The sequence below is a fragment of the Primulina huaijiensis genome, chromosome 2 (genome assembly GCF_012295235.1).
Source record: "Primulina huaijiensis isolate GDHJ02 chromosome 2, ASM1229523v2, whole genome shotgun sequence".
NCBI classification, from domain to species: domain Eukaryota; kingdom Viridiplantae; phylum Streptophyta; class Magnoliopsida; order Lamiales; family Gesneriaceae; genus Primulina; species Primulina huaijiensis.
In genome coordinates, this window is record NC_133307.1 from 32,658,809 (window position 1) to 32,681,842 (window position 23,034).

At 33.6% G+C, this 23,034-nt stretch overlaps 5 protein-coding genes across 8 annotated transcripts in view; 1 reads left to right on the forward strand and 4 right to left on the reverse strand.

The window, feature by feature from the left end:
- The window catches only part of LOC140971850 (uncharacterized), a 4,278-nt gene extending 1,855 nt beyond the window's left edge, over nt 1-2,423 (reverse strand). The window contains exons 1-3 of the mRNA XM_073434376.1: nt 2,112-2,423; nt 921-1,139; nt 52-138 (exon numbers count right to left, since the gene is read on the reverse strand). Coding sequence (XP_073290477.1) covers nt 52-138; nt 921-1,139; nt 2,112-2,351 — 546 coding nt within the window. The 5' untranslated portion in view covers nt 2,352-2,423. The remainder of the gene's footprint in view (nt 1-51; nt 139-920; nt 1,140-2,111) is intronic.
- A 667-nt stretch (nt 2,424-3,090) lies between these two features.
- Nucleotides 3,091-4,886, reverse strand: LOC140962254 (heat stress transcription factor A-2-like). Of its 3 annotated transcripts, none has more exons than XM_073421112.1 (3): nt 4,682-4,886; nt 3,535-3,955; nt 3,091-3,456 (listed from the first exon to the last, which is right to left on the reverse strand). In XM_073421112.1, exons 1-3 carry the CDS (start codon nt 4,883-4,885, stop codon nt 3,218-3,220), a joined length of 864 nt encoding a protein of 287 aa, XP_073277213.1. In that variant the 5' UTR covers nt 4,886; the 3' UTR covers nt 3,091-3,217. The 3 variants fall into 3 exon arrangements, with proteins under 3 accessions (XP_073277213.1, XP_073277206.1, XP_073277221.1); XM_073421120.1 differs by having other exon boundaries at nt 3,249-3,431; XM_073421105.1 differs by having other exon boundaries at nt 3,091-3,955.
- Nucleotides 4,887-5,771: 885 nt separating this feature from the next.
- Nucleotides 5,772-10,933, forward strand: LOC140971851 (DNA repair protein recA homolog 3, mitochondrial-like). 2 transcript variants are annotated; one of them, XM_073434377.1, is made up of 9 exons: nt 5,772-6,022; nt 6,543-6,600; nt 7,471-7,688; nt 8,284-8,371; nt 8,457-8,629; nt 8,733-8,879; nt 9,296-9,427; nt 10,072-10,468; nt 10,571-10,933. In XM_073434377.1, exons 1-8 carry the CDS (start codon nt 5,963-5,965, stop codon nt 10,462-10,464), a joined length of 1,269 nt encoding a protein of 422 aa, XP_073290478.1. In that variant the 5' UTR covers nt 5,772-5,962; the 3' UTR covers nt 10,465-10,468; nt 10,571-10,933. The 2 variants fall into 2 exon arrangements, with proteins under 2 accessions (XP_073290478.1, XP_073290479.1); XM_073434378.1 differs by having other exon boundaries at nt 10,649-10,933.
- Nucleotides 10,934-14,404: 3,471 nt separating this feature from the next.
- On the reverse strand, nt 14,405-17,133 carry LOC140962274 (putative transcription factor bHLH041). Its single transcript, XM_073421132.1, has 7 exons — nt 16,948-17,133; nt 16,717-16,842; nt 16,485-16,605; nt 16,306-16,368; nt 15,490-16,209; nt 14,989-15,387; nt 14,405-14,538 (listed from the first exon to the last, which is right to left on the reverse strand). The coding sequence occupies exons 1-7, from the start codon at nt 17,061-17,063 to the stop codon at nt 14,470-14,472; spliced, it is 1,614 nt and encodes a 537-aa protein (XP_073277233.1). The 5' UTR covers nt 17,064-17,133; the 3' UTR covers nt 14,405-14,469.
- Nucleotides 17,134-21,591: 4,458 nt separating this feature from the next.
- On the reverse strand, nt 21,592-22,686 carry LOC140962282 (uncharacterized). Its single transcript, XM_073421143.1, has 2 exons — nt 22,518-22,686; nt 21,592-22,197 (listed from the first exon to the last, which is right to left on the reverse strand). Exons 1-2 carry the CDS (start codon nt 22,549-22,551, stop codon nt 21,743-21,745), a joined length of 489 nt encoding a protein of 162 aa, XP_073277244.1. The 5' UTR covers nt 22,552-22,686; the 3' UTR covers nt 21,592-21,742.
- Nucleotides 22,687-23,034: the final 348 nt, after the last annotated feature.

Genomic DNA, 23,034 nt, shown 5'->3' on the forward strand with positions numbered 1-23,034 from the left:
AGAGAGAGAGAGAGAGAGAGAGAGAGAGGGACAGAGCTACAGAAAACTTACTTGAACAACCCTATTGTGGTACTTTTGACTGAACAAATGGCCAAGGGTATCAAGAACCAAGAAACTGACCCCTCCATTGAAATAAACCTATGCATAATCACTTTGAAGCAGATAGTAATCATATGAAGGCCATAAAAGTGTGGGGTAGTGACCTCATAAAATAGGATACATGCATACATGCTCGTGGTTCACATATATGAGCTCACATCGTTGGGACTTGTCATGCCAGTAACTTTGTACAATGCTAAAGGAATGCCAGTAGATAAAATCTATATATGAAAAGAAAAGAACTACTGCACAATTATACATATTTGATGAGGCTGATTACTGCTTGATGAAAATGGCTGAAATATAAATCACTCTTATTCATAAGAACAAGAACCATTTGGAATGAACTTCATACCCGTGCAAAGGATCCCTAGACTGCCAGGGTTTTGGGCTTTGGCACGAAGTGTAAAGAAACTACGCTATTATGGAACAAATAAGTGTTTATTCGCAACATGCGATTTTTTTCCCTTTCAAGAAATTAGCTCGACCTTTAGCTTAACAAATCGAAAGTTTCACATTTTACCCATCTGTGTTGCTCTTCATTCACGCAACAAACTTCTCCTGTTTTTAGAACTAAACATTGTAAGTGTGCTTCAAAAAGTTAGGTACAAATATCCATTTAAAACCCAACTCATGTGCCATGCCATGAACATAATTTCCTACTGTGTTGCATTAAAATTTTGAAATGCAGATTGTTCTGTGAATTCAAATATCAAAAAAAGAGTTACATCTATGTGAATGTTAAAATCATAAGTAATGTGTATATATTGCAGTATGAGCCAGAGTCACAAGTGAGGTGATTCGTAAAAAGGTAAGCATACCCCATCCAAAGTCCAAAGAAATAACAAGCCCAGAGATAAGAAAAGGATCTGTTGAGGGTTTAATTCAAATACATTCCAAGCAGCTATTCCTCCCACTAGAGTAGCAGCCTGCACAATTCTCTCTATAGAACCCAATGTGGTATCGACTGGTGATAACAGAGAGACAGTTTCGATTCCATTCAGTTTTAATTCGTCCAGAGTGTAGAGCCTTTGGGGTATCTGCAATGAGTCTATTTAATCAATTTAAGCAAATGTTCGAGATGGAAGGAGAGATTCAAAACTCGGAAGATAAGTCGAGTAAATTGACAAATTAAAAAATGTGCCTCGTTACCAAATATTCATGAATGCAAACATGAAATTTGATCTTTATCATGATAACTAGATTAAGATCTTAATCCTCAGATATTAGACCTTGGAGACTCTACTGAATAATTATACATTTCATAAATAAAAACTTGACTATTTTATCTAATCGCTGCTAAGACAGTAAAACAAAGTTAAGGTGAAAATTAACTCGTCTCATTTAAAAAAAAAATGATTTTTGCGACTATGCCGATCAGTTTCCGGAACAGAGCCTGGTTGGTTCAATTGAGTAAGCTTCCATCAAATCATGCAAACGATTCTAAGCCATCGACTCTCATCTAACAATTCGAACTAAATTCAGATTCATACTTCACTAGATAAATTTATGGTTCCACGCATGAAAAGTTCAGTTTGTCATACCTTTATTGTACTCCATAGATTAGTTTTATATCCATGAAACAATGGAAGGAAACAATTCTATCCGATAATCAAAATCAACAATCGCACATGGTGATGCCCTGGAAAGGACCAGGTCATCTTTGGACTTGGGAGAAGACGCAGGATCAGTCTAGAGTTGGACCTGACAAGCCAAGCGAAGACCAGGTGGAAGCGAACCTGGATAAAGAAGTAATCCGGGAAGTATATCAAAGCACTATACGTGCTCGGGTTCATATTCTTGGCCGGGTAAAACAGAGTTGAATGATACTGCCCGAGTGGAAAAGGTGTGTGGCCAGGTAGGGAGGGCCTTGGCATCTCGGCTAATCCAACCCGACCAAGAGTACTCACAATGTAGGTCAGGTCACCCAACTTGTCACTAACGAGGAATATTAATCGAACATCAAACTAAAGGGTGTTAAGAGATCAAATAAAAGGCGATATTGCATGCACCTGGCGAGCGGAACCGAAGCCTCGGAGGCCCCCAGGCTTGTCCTTCAAAAGCTTGACGATATTCAAAGCAGCCCTTTCATTTCCTTTGCTCAACTCATTATCCAATTCCTCCAACTCCGGCCACCTCAACCTCCCGGTAGCCGGCGGCTGCTCCAATGCACACGCAACTGTACGCTGTCCAGTGGAATATTTGTAGATTGCTCCATTTCCATGGCAATACACCATAACATGACTCGCCATTTTTTAAACAAATGATAGATTATTTCCATCATTTAGTGGATAATCTATGAACAGAAGAATCCCCCGACTTATCCTCTTTTGCATTTCACTCCCAGTGTTATTGAATATTATAAACAAGTATTCTTTATATTATTTTGGATCCCAAAATACATGTGATTTAATTTTGTAAAAATACTAGAAAATTAGAGAGCTTTATATAAATCTCGAAATTTAGATATTTGCTGTACCACTTGATGTTAATAGGCCACATCATTCGTATGGGATCGAGCTATTACTTTTCAATATCATTTAATTTTTATTTTTTCTATAAATTACATATTTTGACCAAAAAAAGTTTAGAACTCGGTTATTAATTCGAGCTTGAATTACTCAAGAAAATACCCGAGTAAAGCTCTGGTATCAACTTTTTTAGTTGGATGCGGACAAGTGTCGTTGATGAAAGTTGTAATGCTTTTGGATGAATATGTTTGCTTCTTTCTTTATATCATCCTCTTAACGCAAATGGTGGTAATCAGCAAGAAACTAGAAATCTAGGAGCTGTGGCCTATGCTTCCATGCATCAACTGTTGATTCTTCTTTCTTCTAAACAAGAAAATATCATGTCATGGATGATGTGTAATATGTACTTTGACGTTAAGAATTATGTCTTTGTTTCAGTCTGGAGATATTCAGTGTAGTTGTACCTGTTATATTCTTTATACCTAATTTAATGGAAGTAATTTCATTAAAATAAAATAAAATAAGTCGTCAACAAGTACGTGGTGGTCTTTCCTATTTCCACCTCCTACATCATAGAATGTTTTATTTAGTATAGAAAAAACCATATGGAGGAGGCCGAACTTAGGATTTTTACCCTTGAAACTATGCTATGGATGCTGGACATGGAGGGGAGGTTTGGCTATTAAATCCTCCAACTCTAGAATAAGATCAGATTGTTTCTTCGTGGGTTTTACCATTTCTTCTTGCTTCTGATATATGATATCGTCCTCCATGAGCTTTTCCCAAAAGAAGCAATTTTCAGGGCACGTCCCTAAGTTACTCGTTTTGAAGGAAACTTCGGCCATATGATCCAATAAATAACTGCCAGACTCATCAGAAGATAATACTGTCTTTTCATCAAGACTAACATCATTGATATCATCAGCATCGACAATTTTCAGGGCCTCGAATAAGTTACCATCACCTGAGTCACAAGAATTTAACCTCCTCTTCTTCAAGACCTCTAGTGCCCTTTTCTTCTTCATTTTCTCAATGAAGTTCTGCAGAAACTTTGGGTCCTTTAGGGACTCCATCAAGAAAATTCGTTTTTGCTTCATTTTGGTGATGTCGAGAAGGTGTTTAAGAGAAGCCAGCTGTTGTTGTGTACTCTCTTGCCGTTTTCGTAGCATCATTATCTCTTCATTTGTAGAATTTTGTTCGGACCTTAGTTTCTCAAGCTCTGCCTCCATCCTATTCTTGGTAGAATCCAACGAGTTATGCATAGCTCCTTGTTTGATTTGAGGATCGTACTTCCTTCTTTTGATGTTCTTTAGCAAATGCTTCTTCCCTTGCTGAAAGTCTTCATTGGCAAATTCATATCTGCCTGAATCAATCTTTCTAAATTTCTGCAAATTATCATGTTTCATTAGTTCCAATCAATTTTAACAGTTACAAACAACACACTGAACGTAGAATATTCCTCAGTCAAGCAAAACGGAAATAAAAAAATATAAAAAACACACGATCCAATGCAAAAAAAAAAGCAGCACTTAAATGAATTTTTCTATAATACATTATCAAAGCGTTCACTAACAAAAGAGAAAAAGCTACAGTTGGAGGAAACGAATGGACACTGTGCTAGAAAATGCTAATAATGGATAATATGGAATTATTATCCATAGAAACTCTTTCACGATAAATCCATGAATTGATCGATCTTTCACTTTCCCCTCTCAAAACCAATCTGAATACTGCGGCGAGAAATAAAGAATGCAGATATTAGCTATGTCAAAATAAATATAAAAACCATAGTAAAATGCAACTCATTATCTTAACGAGAACAAATATATATGTCTTAAAAATCATGGTCCTCCAAGAAAAATACAACAATTTGCCTATTTTTTACTCAAATATTATACACGAAAGTCTTTCCATCGGCCCTTAACTTCAAGGAAGAAGGAAACCCGAGAATGAATCTGTTCCAAGCAAGAAATTATTGCATTAAACATATGGATGCTGCATAAGTCATCTTAATAATATTTTTGGAGGAAACTATGCTACGAATCACCCGTAGAAACTGTAATGTTACGATCGACTTAAAACACCAAAATGATAAACCCGCTGATGCTTACATAAGTGTTTAATTGACGAACAAAGCTCGAGAAATTGTTGTGCTTGAAGTGTTTAGGTAGCAAATCAGTGGAAAATTTGAGAGGATCCCAGACAATAAAACTAGCCGTCGTGCTAGTCCATGATATTATAGAATCAGTATTGGGATCATTCACTATCTCAAAAGTCTTCTTCAAAAATGGCGGTGGCCCCATTTCTCCAATCATCTCCTTTCCCCGAGCCTCCCCGCCGACGCCGACTCCAACGTCTTCTGCAAGAAATATGAATGGCTCATTCTCGTTGTCGTGCTCCATTACTCCATCATTTTCTTGGTTTGGCTCCATATTCTGCTGCTAGTGTTTCAGGCTCCATACACACGACTTTGATATATATTTCTTGTGTGATCACTTTACCACGCCGATTATATGACTCCTGCATACAACAGTGATAAAGAACGGTCCACAGGTGCCAGCAATGAGAGAGAGAACAGATAGCCTTTAATTTATATTTCAAAGTAAGGAAGTTGAAAATTTTCACACTTAAAATCTCCTTCATATTTAATCTTCACAGCATCGATGTTGAATGTATACATGCATTGACTCGCAATATTTATCAATTGTATTTTTTATTTTTTTTTAATAATATAATATTTTTTGGTTATTTGAGTCAATAAAATTATGACAAATTTAAAACATAAAAAAATCAAAATCATAAATATATACGATTCTTTATTATTTTCATATCAATTATATTTCTCAAGTCACATATCATAAAAGAAATTATCTATTTTTTTCAAAAATAATATGTATGCGGTTTGAACGTAACAAACTTCAAATTAGTGTTTACCATTCCGTCGTAAATATATATGTATATAACTTACTATTACAAGCAAAAAAGGACAAACTGGACTATAAATCTTATGTCATAACTTACTATTATTCAAACGTTTTGAATAAAAATAATTTTCTATTGTTCAAAATGTTTAAATAAATCGACTTAATTATTTAATATAGAACTACAGAACGGGGATGGAGACTCACACACCGCGCGGGCCACTGATTATAAATAAATGTATACAATAATTCAATTAAATATTTAAATGTTTTCTTTGGTCTCCATAAACGAGGAGTTAAAAAAGGAGGGAAAACCCCCTCAAAAACCCTAAAACCCTCTCTTCTTCCACTTTCACTCTCTCGGAGTGAAATTATAGGGTTTTTGAGGAGAGCGAGTTAACACAAAAGCGTAGGGATTTTTTGCCCCATCATTACTTTTATTTTTATTTTTATTTTGAGCTGGAATCCGGAATGGCGAGGTTTCTTCAAAACGTTTCTAGTATTAGACGATGCCTGTTTCCGCAATTACAGGTTTTTTTTTCCTACTTACAAGCTTTGTGTTTGTTCACTTCATTCTGTTTCTTTTCGATATGACGCTGGAATTTTGGTTAGAAATGAGAAGTTTTTTTTTTTTTGAGGGGCCCATGTGGTAATATAAAATATATTTCACATTCAAAACCGGTTCTTTGCTTGAGGACTTGTTAGAAAGGGGGTTGTTTTACTATGTGCTGGTGTGTGTATTTTTTTTCTCCCATTTCTTGGATTTGCTTGCTTAGAACTGAAAACACATGTTTGATTTTATGTTATGAAGTTGCAATTTGAACTTCGGGTTTGTTTCATCAGCTTCAATGAATCTCTATTCTACGGCCTGTTTTTCGAAACACCAAAGCGTGCTTGCTCTTCTTTATGTCTGTCGGAATGGGGATTTTGGGGAGGGGTGGCCTGCTGGTTTGTTTTGTTGTTAAGCAGTTCCTCGAGATTGTCCTTTCAGTTTCCTGGAAAAACAGAAATGCCCGTTGCATGCTTAAATTTCTTATTATTGATTTTTCAGGAATATAGGAAGGGAATATTGGAAACATCCACTCATATATGCAACATTTCTACAAAAGGTACTGGAATTTTTTTCTAATTGACTGTTTCTCGCATATGTTGATGTCTTCTGTGCCCACTTAACAACAATTGCATCTTTGATAAATTCGATCACTATATTGCATCAAAGTTGTTAATATCACAGTTAGTGTTTCATTTTTTACTTGCTTCATATTTATGTTTATATACATGGGACACTGCCAAATAAGTGTAGAGTGGACTAGTGGCTGCAGTAATTAAATGAATGGTTGATAACTAATTGATATGTCCAGGAACATTTGAATGTGCGTGTACCTACATTTTAACTGAGCGATTATGTTCTCAATTGTCCGAGTCACCTATGTAAGCTGAAAAGTTGGATGAAATTAATTGTTCATGCTTTACACGTAATTTCCCCAAAGACGAAGATGTCTTTCTTCGTTCATTATATAGTACAATCTGAACTTTGTCATTGAGTATGCTTAGTGCAATTTCTTCTTCACGTGCATTTTCATCCAGTCCTTCACCATTTGTAGTTAGATGATCGATGATGCGACTTTCTTCCATACCCTGATCTGATATATCGATGTTTTAGGATTTTTATTCTAGTACACTCTTATTCACAATTATATAAATCCAACGAATATCTGTCTTGAGCTTTACAAGATCAATTATGGCTTTACCAACTTATTGCACAGTACTTGGTTGGCAATGATGAATACGTAATTTGTGGTTTTTTTAAGGAAATAAGCCCATTGTATTCTCCTATATTAGTAAGCTTTTGTGTTGGGTTCCTACAGTTCTTTTTGGTCCTCTTGCAAGGCTTTTCTTGCATTACTCTGTTTGTATTCATCTTGTTTTCTTTTTTGAAAGATTCCCAAGTAAGTTGATGCTGCTCTGTATGCATGAAGGTAAAAGAAAATCAAAGTCAGACAATGGTGATTCTGGTGAAGAAAATATGTCCAAGAAAGATTTAGCTCTGAAGCTTGCTTTGGATCAGATCATTGCATCATTTGGAAAAGGATCCATTATGTGGCTCGGGCGGTCTGTCTCTCCTAAGCATACTCCAGTGGTGTCCACCGGATCCTTTGCCTTGGATATTGCACTTGGAATAGGTGGACTTCCAAAGGTATTATACGTAAAAAAAGATGTCCATGCCTGAAAACTTGTTAAAGAACTTCAAATTGTATTATGTGCACACTGCCCTATACTCCTTGTCTAGGAGTCATGGTTTTGGATCTTATTATCACGATGCTTGGAATGTGGTGTGAGTTACAAAACCTTTGAATGTGGTCAGCACTCCCTCGTACACTGCCAAGGGAAGGTTAAAATTTATTTACTTTCATATTGTATTCTCTTTTGCTTCATGGGGGTCCAGTCAATTATCTTCTACTTGCTTTTGTTTTCAAAAGTTATTTCTCCATTTTATTCAGATTTTATTATAGTATCGCCTGGACAGGTATAACTAATCTATTTGTATGGTTTTTCTAGACCCTTTATCTGTAAGCTATTGATTATGCCCTACATTTAACCTTGAAGAGATGTTATTGATATATATAGTATTACTTATGGGCTACATAACGTGAGTGTAAACCTTCTTGAACATTTTGTCAATGGACGTATATTAGGACACCTATACATTCGTACAAGGCAGCTAAAAGTGTGAGATCAATTTTTTGTTGGCAATTTTTATATTTAAATTTATGTAATGATGTTTATCATAGGGGCGTGTTGTGGAGATATATGGTCCAGAGGCTTCTGGGAAAACAACTCTTGCTCTTCATGTGATTGCCGAGGCACAAAAACATGGAGGTTGGTCATTTTGCCTCCTTTTAACTTCCCTAATGCTTGTTTTATTGACAAAATTTGTCTCTCTACCTTTTTTGTCCTTTTCTAGGTTATTGTGTCTTTGTGGATGCTGAGCATGCACTTGATCCAGCATTAGCAGAGGCAATTGGAGTAAACACTAAAAACTTACTTCTGTCACAACCAGATTGTGGTGAGCAAGCTCTCAGTCTTGTGGATACCCTAATCCGAAGTGGTTCAGTCGATGTAGTTGTTGTGGATAGTGTAAGTAAGACGTGATTCCTGCTTATAATGTCATCGAAAGACTTCGCGAAGACATTGGCAATCTTTTGTGATGCCATTTATTTTTCCTAATTTCATTTTGTAGGTAGCTGCCCTGGTCCCTAAAGGTGAACTTGATGGTGAAATGGGGGACGCACACATGGCAATGCAAGCTAGACTTATGAGCCAGGCACTTCGCAAATTGAGCCATTCTCTGTCACTCTCACAGACAATATTAATTTTTACAAATCAGGCAAGGGCTATAAACTTTTATTGTGTTAAACTTAAACTTTTTTTATTTATTTTGCTGCTGTCTTCCTCTTTATTGCCCTATATCCTTGTATGTGTTTTTACTCAAATGTGTTGCATTTTTGCTGTAAATAAACCAGAAAATAATTTTCATCCACATTTTCTGTGCATCTTGTTGCATTCTTCACATCTTTCCCATTAATACTCCTTTTCTCTTTGTGATCTTAGTTTGTCATGCAGCATATTTGTCCTTATTTTCATGAGCTTGACAATACCTTGCTTTTTAATATCTCGTTTTCTTTCTACTTTTACTTTGTGCCATGAGTTAGATAAGGTTAGCTCAATCCCCTCACCTCCCAGTTGTCCTTTCCCTTCAATTTCTTTCTTTCTACATCCTTGATGAATTATATGTAATTTTAGGTAAGATCCAAGTTGTCTACCTTTGGATTTGGCGGCCCCACTGAAGTTACTTGTGGTGGAAATGCTTTGAAGTTTTATGCTTCAGTACGTCTAAATATTAAGAGAACAGGCCTTGTCAAGAAGGGAGAAGAGGTATGCAGCTTGCTCATATGTCAATAGCTTGGAAGCTCATACAAAAGTTTTTATAGTAACGAATATCTTGCATCTAAATAAAATGGAATTATTATCTCGTCCTCACTTTTATCTTGGTTAATTGGTCTGTTTTTCTGTCCCTTTTGCAATGCGCATAACAATATAAACTCTTAGTTTTTGGTGCTTTTATTCTTTTTCTGAATAAGTTATTTTTAATTGTAAACAATTGTATTCGATCTGTGGAATATGGCTTCTGGAGAGAAATTGCACTTCCAATTTACTTTACCAGAAGTTCTACATTGTCATCCTACGTTCCTAAACAAAACAATACCCGTATAATTATATGATAAACTGGATAGCTTCCACTTGAATACTATCTGATATTAGCATTTCCATCAATTTGGCCATTTGATTTTGCACGAGAATGAACAACTTATTTGGCCTTTTGTTTTCTCTCCAACTCTCTTTTTTTTATCAACTTTTGCATGTTCATGCACTTTACGTTTGGAAAAAAAATAAATAAAGGTCGCTGCAAGACACTATGTTTGGTTTTGCTATCTTAGAGCGATAAGAGTTAAAGAGCACTTTGCAAGGATTCAATTATAAGTGTATTTTAATTTTTAGTTGATTTCTTTCTTCTGTAGGCTATAGGAAGCCAAGTTCATGTGAAGATTGTAAAGAACAAGCATGCACCTCCATTCAGAACTGCCGAGTTTGAGCTCGAATTTGGCAAAGGAATTAGTCGTGAATCGGAGTTGATAGACTTAGGATGCAAATACAAGTTCGTTGTAAAATCTGGTTCATTCTTTAACATGAATGGTCAAAATTTTCATGGCAAGGAAGCTTTGAAGAGTTACCTGTCTGCAAATGAAAGTGAGCGGGAAGAACTTATGAAGTTGCTTAGGGAAAAACTCATTGACGTTGAACCAGATGCCACAAATGATTCTGTAATTGGAGCTATAGGTGGAGAGATCACTGAAGATGCTGCTGCATCTGACTCGACTGATGAAGAAATTGTTACAGCAGTTCAGGCATGAAATTGTAAGGTTATTCTTGATCAAGAAGATGAAATAACGTTTTTTTAGCTTATATTGCTGTGCAAGTTCTGCTTTTGCCGTCTAATCCTTTTCTAATCATGGATAGACATCTGCAAGCAAAGATCGGTAGCAATTTTGGGACAAGTCTTGCAACCAATTTACCCGCAGTATTCTTCGTTGTCAGGTGCTGAAGTCTTGAACTGCACAGTGACAGTAAAATCCCAGATACGTGATGTTTCAGGTCTTTCGGTCGAAATTTTACTTGTCCACAAAATCGGACAAGCAGGTAACCGGTTGATTGTATGGTTGTATGATTTGATTCTAATCATCCGTTTCTGATGTTCGGCCCGAGTTTTTGTATGTTAAAAATGTTCTCTGTTGTATATTCAGCAATGTTAATGGTTAAGAAAAGTTATCAATGGCAATTCATTTAAGAATGCCATATTTATATAAGCTGTTTATCGTCTAATTTTTTTTCCCGTGTTGAAATGGCTGTGATATTTAGTACCGTCAATCTGGTTGCTTTTAACTTATTAGATAAAAATACGCCCTTTATCGAGAATGTTAAGCGTTCGATGACTTTATGTATAAGAATGGCGGTCTTTGATTCAAAATTCATGTATTAATGCCTACTTATCTGCTCCCTCCAATCTGGGAAATTAGTCAATTTGCTTTCAGCTAACTGAGAGACCGCTGAACTTCTAGAAGTGGGCATCACCGACTGTACAAGAATGATCGATCATATTACTCCGACTAAGACTAACATCGTATAATTTATAATTTTTTTTACATAAAAAATACTTTACACCAAAAAAATGATACCAAAAGAACTAATTTAAAGTTTTAAAAATAACATGTATGCATAAAATGGATTAGCCTTTTTTTTTTAAACCGTCATCAATCATAATTTTGGATTATTATAAGATTTATAAATATTTGACTTGCATTATGACCAAAATTATAATGGTAGAGTCTACAATTTATACATCTCATAGCAAATTAAGATCTGTTATTCGATTTTTATGAAATTGCAAAAAAATATGCAAATTAGTTGATTAGACAGTAAATTATACATTAGTTGATAATAAATTTACTATGATTATGATATCACGATATAAATGATTATATATTGCAACAAGCGCTTTCATTTAATTATATATTTTTTATTCGAAAACAAAAAAAAATATATCTCAATAAATAAAAGGAAAAAAGAGAATGATCACAAAATTAAACACTTGTATTTGTTAAATATTAGAATTAGAATTTGAACATATTAGCATCATTTTTGTAGTTTTGTTACTTGATATAATATATTGTTTGGGCTAAAATTATTTTGGCTCGAACCCAAATATGATGAATTGACCGTCAAAATTAAACAAAAACTTATCAATGATTCCAAATAATTTGTATGGGTAAATCGGTTCCGACTTATGCGATCGTGGATGAAGATCATTCTGAATGAAATCGTGATAATTTAATCATATGTTCTAACTATTTTTATCATTTTATAATACAACCATTAAATAATTAAAATTAATTAGAGTGATTGAGTCGAACTATATCTTTTTAACCCTTAAAATTTAATTTGGATTAGATGCCACCAACTTTTTTTCCAAGGTGATCTTGATTCAAAATTCATGTATGAACGCTTCGAATCTGGGCAATTAGTCAATTTGCTTCCTGCCACATACACACCACCCCTTTTTCTTTCAAAATCGTCTTTTTGGTATTTCAGAGAGAACTTCTGGAAGTGGGCACAAAGATTAGATGATATGATTTTACTAAAAAAAAAAAAGAAAGATGATCCTTAGTTTATTTTTAGCATTATGAGAAAACCTATATATGAATGCCGACTACTGGCTTCTAAACATGCCAACATCGACGTATGTATTACATTCCAGAGAAAAAAGATTAAAAAAAAATTCGACAGATAACTAAAATCGCAAACATACAAGACCAAAATTGTATTTTTTTGGAGTTGTGGCTTTTTAATGTGCAGAAACTTTTTGGATAATCTTAGTTACTCGGGGGCTCAACTTGATTCATACTGATTTATTGTTCTTCACCCTTTCTAATCAATTCAACTCGATTTTAAGTGTAATTTTGTTGTTGAAAAACTTCAAAACTATTTACTTTTTTACATCACTTAATATACAATAAAATACCAAAACCCAAAATGAAAAGAAAATAACAACAGTTTTGTTGACCAATAATTTTCTCTTCAAAATCAAGACAGAATTAGAATATTCTAAAAGATACAATAAAAGAAAAGAAAAAAAAACTATTCCAAATTAGAAACCTAAGAAAGGTTATAAAATGATACAATTAAACGTAAATTAATCATGAAAGCGATTTTCGTAGTCGAAGGTATGTATTTTTAATAAACTTTTCAAAAGAAATGTTGGTGTTTGACATTTGACCATCATTGAATATGACCTTAATTCTGTTCCTTTCATTTGATGTGATTCTAACTGGTCCCCATAAATTTATTGTCAGTCAAGATAGGCAACAAAAGAATTTCATATAAGATCAACATTGCAAATAAACAAATATAAGATGAAATTATAAAGTTGACAAGTACTTTAACATTCATGAATCAAACAGATGTGAGTGCTGAAATTTGAAGATACAATATATAAGATGGTAATTTTAATAGATCTAAAATCTTAAAATGTCATCGATAAGTTAAGTGATTTGGAAATAATTTTTATTTTAATTTGGAAAATGTAATTTAGATTATGCAAGTTTTTCTCATTGTGATTTTAGTAATTGTATTGTCAAATTTTAATTTTAGTTCTTTATCTTGAATTTTTTTCTTCTTCCAATTTTGCTTCTTTCTTGGTCGTAACGCTAACTTGACGCTAATGTGATCGTGACGCTCATGTGAACAATTCTATGTCTACATTACTAATTAAAAAGAATTGAAATGGACAAAAGTGGGAAAAAATGAATAAAAACCCATTTTAACAATGTATATAAGATCAACATTGCAAATAAACAAATATAAGATGAAATTATAATTTTTCGAACTAATGAAAAAAACATATATGGTGATTATATATTATTATAAAATTATTTAACAATCTATTCTAAAATCCACTTATGTAATGGTAGAGAAACACCACCTTCCAATAATCTTAAATAGTAATCTTGATTCATGTAACTGCAGATCTTATTATATAAGAAAGAATAAATTTATGAGTCAAAGACGTGATGTTACATTTATTTTAAAAAAAATTGAAAGTCCATATCCTAAATAAGTTACATATGTAAATACAATTATCTCAACATTGGGACTATAATGTAAAATTATTGTGATTGAAGTTTTTAAAACTATATATATTGCATTGTTTTGATAATATATACATTTGATTAATCGAAAAGTAGTTTTTTTTTTTTTTACCTAAGTTATATACAGTACGATGCTTTAATATATATTAGTAAACAGAAACGTTTAATAGATAATAGTCGAGAATCACCCTTTTGTATCTTTTTTTTCTTTTTATTATAAAATATTTTAAATTAATCGGTGATATAATTTATTTGTTAAATTAAATATAGAGATATAGAGAGATAAATAAAATATAAAAAAGACAAGATTTGTATACCATGTAACTTTGAAGCTAGAATATTTATTTAAATGGTACACACGAGCTAGCTAGATAAATTTCTGATAAGACAAATTACAAAGTTAAATATAAAATTCCTTACTCAAATTATTAATAAATTGAAGTCTCTATATAAAAAAATCTGATATTTTCTAGTATATGCCTATCAAAAAAGAGTTGGCTACCAAGATTTTCCACAGCTAATTAATTTTTTGTAAAAAGGAATTATTTTTTGATTGGAATGCTGGATTATAGTGCTATTTATACCAGAAAATAGCAAATTTTATATGGAATCTTCATAATTTGAGTAGGACATTGTTTAACCTTGTATGTATATATGTGTGTATGTGTGGATATGGACATGTACCTAAATATAGAATATTTGGGGGTAACTTTGTCAATGTGTTGAGTCATCAACAACCCTTCTCACGGCTTCTTGGAAATTAGACTCGTCAAATTCATCTCCCTAAGGACAAGAAAATCAAACAAGAAATTCTCAACTTTGATATCTATCTATATATATGGTTTCATCTCAATAATATTTTAGCAGTCAAATGATTGAATAAAGAATAATCTGCTTTGTGCGTAAAAATATGTGATATATATATATATCAGTTTTGATATCCTGCATACCTACCGTGCAGACTTATGTGAGCACCGATGAGGTGTCACTNTATTAATATTTTTGTTTTTTATAGTAAAAATGATGTTTATTATTATATGATAAGTAATTTATAAGTGTTATAAAATTTCAAAATAAACCAACTTAATTATACAAAATTATATACAAATATATGTATTTATATGTATATATTTATTATAACACAGTAATCATTACTATTAAATATTGCATCACATTTATGAATTATAAGCCATGCAATAAGCCACCAAATTCACAAAATAATCATCGACGTACCTCAATTCTCAGTCTCAAAACCAAGCCATGCACCGAATATGATTCCTCCATTATTGCGTTTGATTCAATAGACATCAAGGTAAGATTCCTTTGCTGTTTCAGGAACTCCAGAATCCCACTAACCAAATCCAACATTCTGCATTCTCCTCGTACTGTAACACTCAAATCCAAGATTCTTGCTTCTGATGTCGATTCTGGAACACGATTCATTTCAACATTTACCCTTTCTTGAACTGAAGAAGAAGATGAAGGCCCCTCCACAGATTCTTGTATTATAGGTTCTTTTCGATTCAAAAGCCGCCCCTCCAATATCTGGTTTCTTTCGCTGAGTTCTTCCACTTTAGATTTCAATGAACTTAGATACTCCGTAGTGCTGGTAAGAACAGAAGCTTTATCCTTCTGTAGAGAGGAAAAAACGCTTTCGTTCATATTTGGAGTTGGAATCAGAATTTGATGATAAGTTAAAAGAAATCAATTCTATTTTACTTGAATCAGACGTACCTTTGATCCTACAGGGATCAATGATCTTAGAAGTTGAAAGCTTTCATTTAACTTTTCGCGGCGTTTCCTTTCGTTTATCATGTGGTGCAACTGAGCAGGGGTAGGCCTATTTTCTTGAATCGCCAACTCCCGACTTCTTTTCGAATGCAAGCTTCTGTAGAAAACAACAGCTCTTCTAAACATGCTACTCTTACGATTACGAGCTGCAACGGGGGCTAAAGCCATTCGATACCTTTGAAATGGAGTAGCATTTTGGCTTACAGGACTGACTTTGAAATTTGGTGCAATACTCAGAGTGGGCGAAGAAGTTGAAGAAGAAGATAAAACAGCAAGAATGGCTTTTGTCATGGCAGCATCTGCACTCTCTGTCATAATTGGAAAATTTTGAATTTGGCTTGCATCTTGGATGGCTTGCTGGTGAGAAGATGAAAATGGCAAGCTTGGTGCCAAAAATGGAACCGAATTTAGAGCATTTTCAATGTGGGATTCTTGAATAATTGCTTCTCTTTGTGGTTCTTGAACCAAAGAAGTGGTGGGAATATTGAACATGAGAGGTGAATATCGATCCGGGCTATCAAACGATAATGACCTCAAGGACGATGACGACGACGAGGGTAGGTTTTGATCCACGGCTGGTTGAGGGACTAGTGCTGATGCTGCTTGTTGCGTGAAATCGATGACCTGGAATATATTATTCATGATTTCCATTTCTAGTCCTAGCTGAAAAGAAAAAACACTGGTTTTAATTAATTTCATGCACCAAATGTAATGATGACAGACTCGGTCTATACCAAGAAATAAACTTGTTTTTCTTACACGAGGTTCGTTGCGCATTCCTAGTTCAATCTCTCCCTGGGAACAACTCATGAATACAACAGTCTATGTATACAAAGAGATGAATCAGAACATGAAAATTTTCAGATATACGTATGGAAAATAACTTTTTTACTCATAATTTTGCTTATGAGTGCATTAATATATGTGAGCACACAAACCTTAATTCCAGCTTCTTGATAGAAATCCAGCTGCGCTTTACTTGATGCCATTCTTTGAAAATCATGCTCCTTTAGCTCCACGTAAGGAACATGGTTCATAAAAGCAAACCCTGGAATTCGCCTAAAGAAAAGATAGTAGTAACTAAAATCGAGAACTTGAAGACTAATAAACTATATAAATTGTGCGCACGCCTTCAGTTTCACCATAGTCTAGTACTAGCGTATGCCATACCCGGTATCCATATAGTTCATCGACTGAGAATATGCATCGAAAAGCCTCCGGGCTAGGCTTCTAGACGACGAGCTCTGCTGTTGGCTGCTTATTTCTTGATAGATTCCATCCAGGAACGACAAGAAACTGTAAGAAAAAATGATACATCAAGATGATCAGTTAGGTTGTTCAGAAATATATAACTGGTAGTAAAACAATTTTATCGATCGATCGATCGACGATCCTTCTCACTTGTATGATTGGGGTGGAAATGACCATAAGCAGATGTAACAACTGCCCACAGATTGAATCATACGTAGAAGGAAAGAGGACCTGTCTCCTTTATCGAAGTGAAAAATGGAGTCCATTGGAATCAGGAATTAGGGTTTAAGGTTGTCTTGTCATACATTTGATCCTTGTACATGTACACACATATATATATGTGCACACAGATACACTTCAAGTCCATGGTATTAGTATATAAAACATACAGAATATAGTTAAAACAGACAAGGGGCATGAGGTGTGTAAAGAGGAGAATTGAAAAGTATTGATGAAAAATGGAGAAGGGACTGTCATTATTAACAGAAAAAGCAAGCAAACAAGCAGCTGGAACATGAAAAGTATGCGAGAGAAAGAGTAGTGGTGGGGTGGGGGTGCGTGGAAAAGTATGAGGAAGGTCAAAGTCTTGAGTCAAAGTGGGGAGGCAGGGGTTCTTTTGTCATTTCATTAACTTATATATTGTGGAAATTACAAGTGTTTGGATTAATTTCAATTTTACCCCTGAATTATTATTGAATTGCAAAAGGGCTTCTCAACTTTATGAATTTATATTGGCTACTCTTGGCACATTGGCATTTCCTTGTATATATACATTTATGTATTATTATTACCATCATATTTTTTCTTTTAAATATTTTTATATAATATATATTATATTTATCATCATATTTTTGCTTTGAAATATATTAATTTAGTAATATAACATTACTATATTATTCATCTCAATTAATTGTTCTCCTGGTTGGGAAACTAAGTCAAGAGTGTCTCGTGCAGGGAGACCGAGTATACATGCATGTACGTCTAAATTTTGTAAGTCGTCATTTCATTATTACACGAACCTTTGACTTTTTGAGAAATGGCTTAATTGCACTAGTCTACTTTTTGTCATACAATTCCAAATATATATCGAGCATCGATTTATTTTTATGCACAATGATTGTCATTTCTAGCTCGTAAGACAAATTGCATGGATTCATACTTAATTTGTTGAATCGGATCGATTTGGGGTGTGTTTGCAACCTTAAATAGTAATCGTTTTAAAAATCAGTTTTGTGTGTTTCTTAACTACATATTTTTTGTAATCTTATGTTTAATTTAATCTAAATTTCAAAGTTGGTCATGCTATGATTTTGATTTTTCAAAAATAAATATGATATTTTCATAAATAAATGAAAATTTCTTTCGATATTTTTACCTGCAATACTTTGAAGAGAGATTTTGTTATACAATTAAGAAAACTTTTATTAGAAAGCTAGTATTATACTCATTTATTTATCAAACAATCTAACTTAAAAATTTCATCTTTGCTTTTATTTTCAAACATTATCATCCACTTTTTCATTTTCCCATTTTTTTACAATCCATATTTTTAAAATTTTCTATAAGTATAACCTTTTTCTGTTTATTCAAGAAAGATCTATTTGGCTACGACTTTCTGTTATTCTTTTTTTTAAGTACTTATAGTGAACAAGAGATCATCAGCTACTTTAATTTAAGTTAAGAACCTTATCCGAGTATGAGAAAAATAGTTTTCCAAAGCCCACGGACAGAGGCGTCCTCAACAAGAATAATCTTATGTGGCTCGACTTCCTCTTCTAGTACAAACTTACTGTACCAAGATGAGTCTTTACAGCGTGCTTATGTCCTCACTCACACGCACCTGTGAAGCTTCCCAAGGGGTCTCCCATCCCAGAATTTCCTCAAGTCAAGCACGTTTAACTTTGGAGTTCTTATGTTATGTGTTACCGGAAAGAAGATGCACCTTCTTAATATTAGTAGTACCTATCAAATCTTTTAAGCTCTCCTCAACTGCGCAGTCTCATACCTAAACAGTTTTGGAATCTCTCTCCTTCCGGTGTAAGATCGGTTCATTCATGTTCCCGTCGCCTAGAAGCCTGTCAGGAACCGCTCATTGTCCATGTAACCTCATGACATCGGTGATCACCTCCTGCCCTCTTCGGCCCCGGACCTCACATTTTCAAATACTCTTAGCATAATTTGTCTAGTTCTCTCATGAGTTAGGGAAAATTATATTTTTAATTTTGTCTTATTTACGATTTTGATTATCTACGTTGTCAATTTTTAATCTTAGTATGCTGTTTTTTGTTTTTTTAAAAAAATTAATCAATTTTCTAGCGTGACAACGATATGATGGTAATCTGGTACCAACATGGTATTGATGTGTGCATTTCAACCTCCACACCTTATATGGAAACAAATACTAAAATTGCCAAATAATTAAATATATATGACTAATACTAAAATTTGATAAAAAAATATAAGTCCAAAATCGTAAATAGATTAGCTTATAGAATTAGAAATATAGTATTCTCTATATATGACTGTTTGTAAAATCGCATGAGTTTGTAATGATATTTATTTTAGATTTTATGATTGTTTTAAAATTTTATAATTTAAAATACTATTGTAATTAACTTAGTATATAAAAACAATCATAAATTCAAGCCGAACTCGAGAACCAACCACCAAATTAATAATAATAATAATAATAAAGTGGGTTATACGAAGCTTCTAAGACAATTGTGATATAATTTTATTATATTATCGTTCAATCAAATTGCGGAACACATGACATATAATTGATGTGGGCCGAGGGTCTTTGACTTTTCAACACATTGATAGATAGATCGCTCAATTAAGTTATGTTCTAAACATTCAAATCTCAGTCATTGAATTTGAAATATATGAAATTCGATTATATTACATTGCTGTCAATAATAATTTTCCTGTAAGATCGTTTTCAAACACTATTTTATAATGGGGAATTAATTAAACAAAAAGAGTAGAGATTGTATAAGTGCGTCAGTATACGTATGTATGGCCCATTGCTCTAATATTAGTCAATCAAAACTTAATTAGTTGACATGTATTAAATAATTGATCTGGGGAAAATGTCATGCGATCACACTCATTTAAATGCGATGAGAAAATTAAACAATTTTTGTTATATATNACATATGTTTTATTAATTCCAAAATTAAGAAATTTTTGTTTGATATGATCATTACAATTATTTTTTTTTAGAAATATATACAAAACATATATTTTATTAATTCCAAAATTTTCAAAATGTCATTTTCTACTGTAGTTTTAGAATATCGAAAACATGACCAAATAAAGCAATTACTTTTTTTTTTTCATTTGGTTTCGATTTTACACTTAAATGATTTAAATGACCAATGAAATTGGATTTGTGGATTATTACATAGTATAATAAGTATATATATCTCTTTGTCTAAACTACGCGTAACACGTTAGTTTGGTGGCAAAAACTTGTGTGCGACGGTCTCACATGTCGTATTTTGTGAGACAGATCTCTTATTTGGGTCATCAATGAAAAAATATTACTTTTTATGCTAAGAGTATTATTTTTTATTATAAATATCGTTAGGGTTGATCCGTCTCACAGATAAAGATTCGTGAGACCGTCTCACAAGAGATATATTCTAATTTGGTTATCTAATATTAAATGTTAGGATGATGTTTAATTAGTTTTTATTTATTTTGATAATTCATTCTACTCGGTATATATAACTACTTTTCAACATTTTGTAAGAAAACAATTGGATAAAAAAGTATTAAAAAATGCGGGGATGTGAACAAGACAACTTTGTTAAGATTGGAACTTGGACCTAACTCAACCCCAAAAGCTAGCTCGAGAGGAGAGGATTGTCCAATTCCATATATGCAACTCCCATGTTATTTATCCAACCGATATGGAACAACTAACACACTCCGTTCACGCCCAGGAATGAACATCTAGAGCGTGAAGTTTACAAATGATACACCTATGGGCAGAATGGGTAATCCAACACATAACAGTGGAACCTGACATCTGATACCATGTTAAGATTGGAACTTGGACCTAACTCAACCTCAAAAGTTAGCTCAAGTGGGAGGATTGTCCAAGTCCATATTTGCAACTCCCAGGTCATTTATCCAACCGATGTGGAACAACTAACAAACTTAATATTTGAAAATATTAACAATAGATATAATTTAATTTTATAAAAAAAATATTGAAAATTAATCTATTTAATCCTCTAAGCTTGTCATGGTTTTTTTTTTTTTTTGCCCTCTAACTTATTAAAGTTGTGTTTCAGTCCTCTATGTTTGATTTTTGTTAGTTTTTAGTCTTATTTCATCGGAGTGCTGACGTGGTGTCGAAAGATCATCAATTTCGGATGTCATATCAGCATTTTTCAGTACCGACAAGGTTTTTAGCTTGCTTTTTGAGATAAGAGTGCTTAATAGCTAATTATTATTATTTTTTTTATAGAGAGTTTTGTGCATTATATGAATTTCACAAATGATCTTAATGCTATTAGTCATAGATTGTGGAAACCCAAGATGCATGCATGTTTCAATTCAATGTCAGGGTGATTTTGAAACGAGTATGCAAACTTTTAAGGCAAGAAGATACATTCCAAGTAATAATAATGGGATCAACTATAAATAAATAAGCGCGACTAACCATTGAGTGGATTTTATCCATTATCTTTCTGTTAAATTGCACGATGAGATCAACAGAAAAAAGATGTTGAGTGTATCCCATTTGGCTTAATATAAAATTTTCGAGCTTTGTCGACGAGATTTGAGAGAATAAAACCCTTCCCTGAACGTCAAAGCAAGCACAAACTATTACAGAAAGTTATATCACAATCAAGTTTTTTAAAGACTGATATATTATTTATAAGCACAACGACATTAGATGAAACACAACTGAAATTTCATCTAAAAACAGCTATTCGACGTCGAATCCTTTCTCCTGAAGCTCGGCGATAATCTCATTCTTCATTCTCAACCACAGTTTCAAAGCCTCCTGCTCCAACTTCTTGTCCTGCAACTCTTTCTGGAAATTGTACGAATCTCGATCGTTTTCGATTAACCCTTTCGGACCAATGGTGGTGCCAATCATCCCGCCTCTAGCAATGAAATCATTCATGGCTTCTTCGTCGCCAGGGTAAGGAAACTTGCGGCGCTCGTAGAGATGTGCGAGCTCTTTCTCTTCTTTTGGCCTCGGCTTCAGGGACCACCATCCGAGAGGCGAGGTCTCGTTCAATAACCATGCCACGCCGAAAAGTGTGTAGGTGCAGAGCAGAGCTTTGCCCACTTGTTTCCAGAAATGATGGTCTTCTTTCCCCAACCCGATTTTCCTCAAGTATTTATCGGCGTCGAATGACTTCGCCAGTAACATCCCTGTAATGAATTTAAGAAACATTCACGCTTAGGCATTTGGTAAAAAAAATAGCAGCAGCAAAAAAAAATTTCGACCGGGACGTGAAATTCTCTGTTATGAAACTTAAAACAGCTAAAAAAACGAGAGGATCAAGAGAGAAAACAGCAGAACTTCAAATGTCACAAGCCCAAATAACACATAATGATTACGTCTTGCCTGGTTCTACAAACATACCAGACATTTTATCAAACAGTTCATAGGCGAATGTTTAATTGCGATTAGGGATTCTTCACGGGTATTAAAAACTCCAAATCGTTTCGTGAATTAGGGAAAATATTACCAGTTATAGGATCTCGAAAGCGCTTCCGAACCATGGTTGATCAAAAGGAGTTAAATCAATGGTCGCCTAAAGCAATTGGTCTGTGGTGGCTTATTCTCCAAAGGGGGGACGATGATATATCAGTAAACTCAACAAATTGATAAACAAGGGACTTTTTGGCAGTGTTAAAAATATACCTAAAGTTAAAAAAGAATGACCAGTTTATACGATATAAAGGATTCGATTTTTTTAAAAAAAAATTGTAAACCTAATCAATCAAAAGTATTGTTTTTATTTATTTAGTTTAGTAGTTTATCCGAAATTGAATTGATAATAGAGATTAATAATAATAGTGTTGTAAGACTAGTTGGAATATTTTTGTCTATTAATTATAAATTATACGTCTCATCGAATCCCTTCCCTCACTAAAAAAAAGATTTGCTCAAGCGATAAATACAAAGAAGCACGAGTTCCTTGCTTTCCCCAAATATTTTAGGCATATTCTTTAATTTCAAATCTACGAATTTAAATTTTCAAT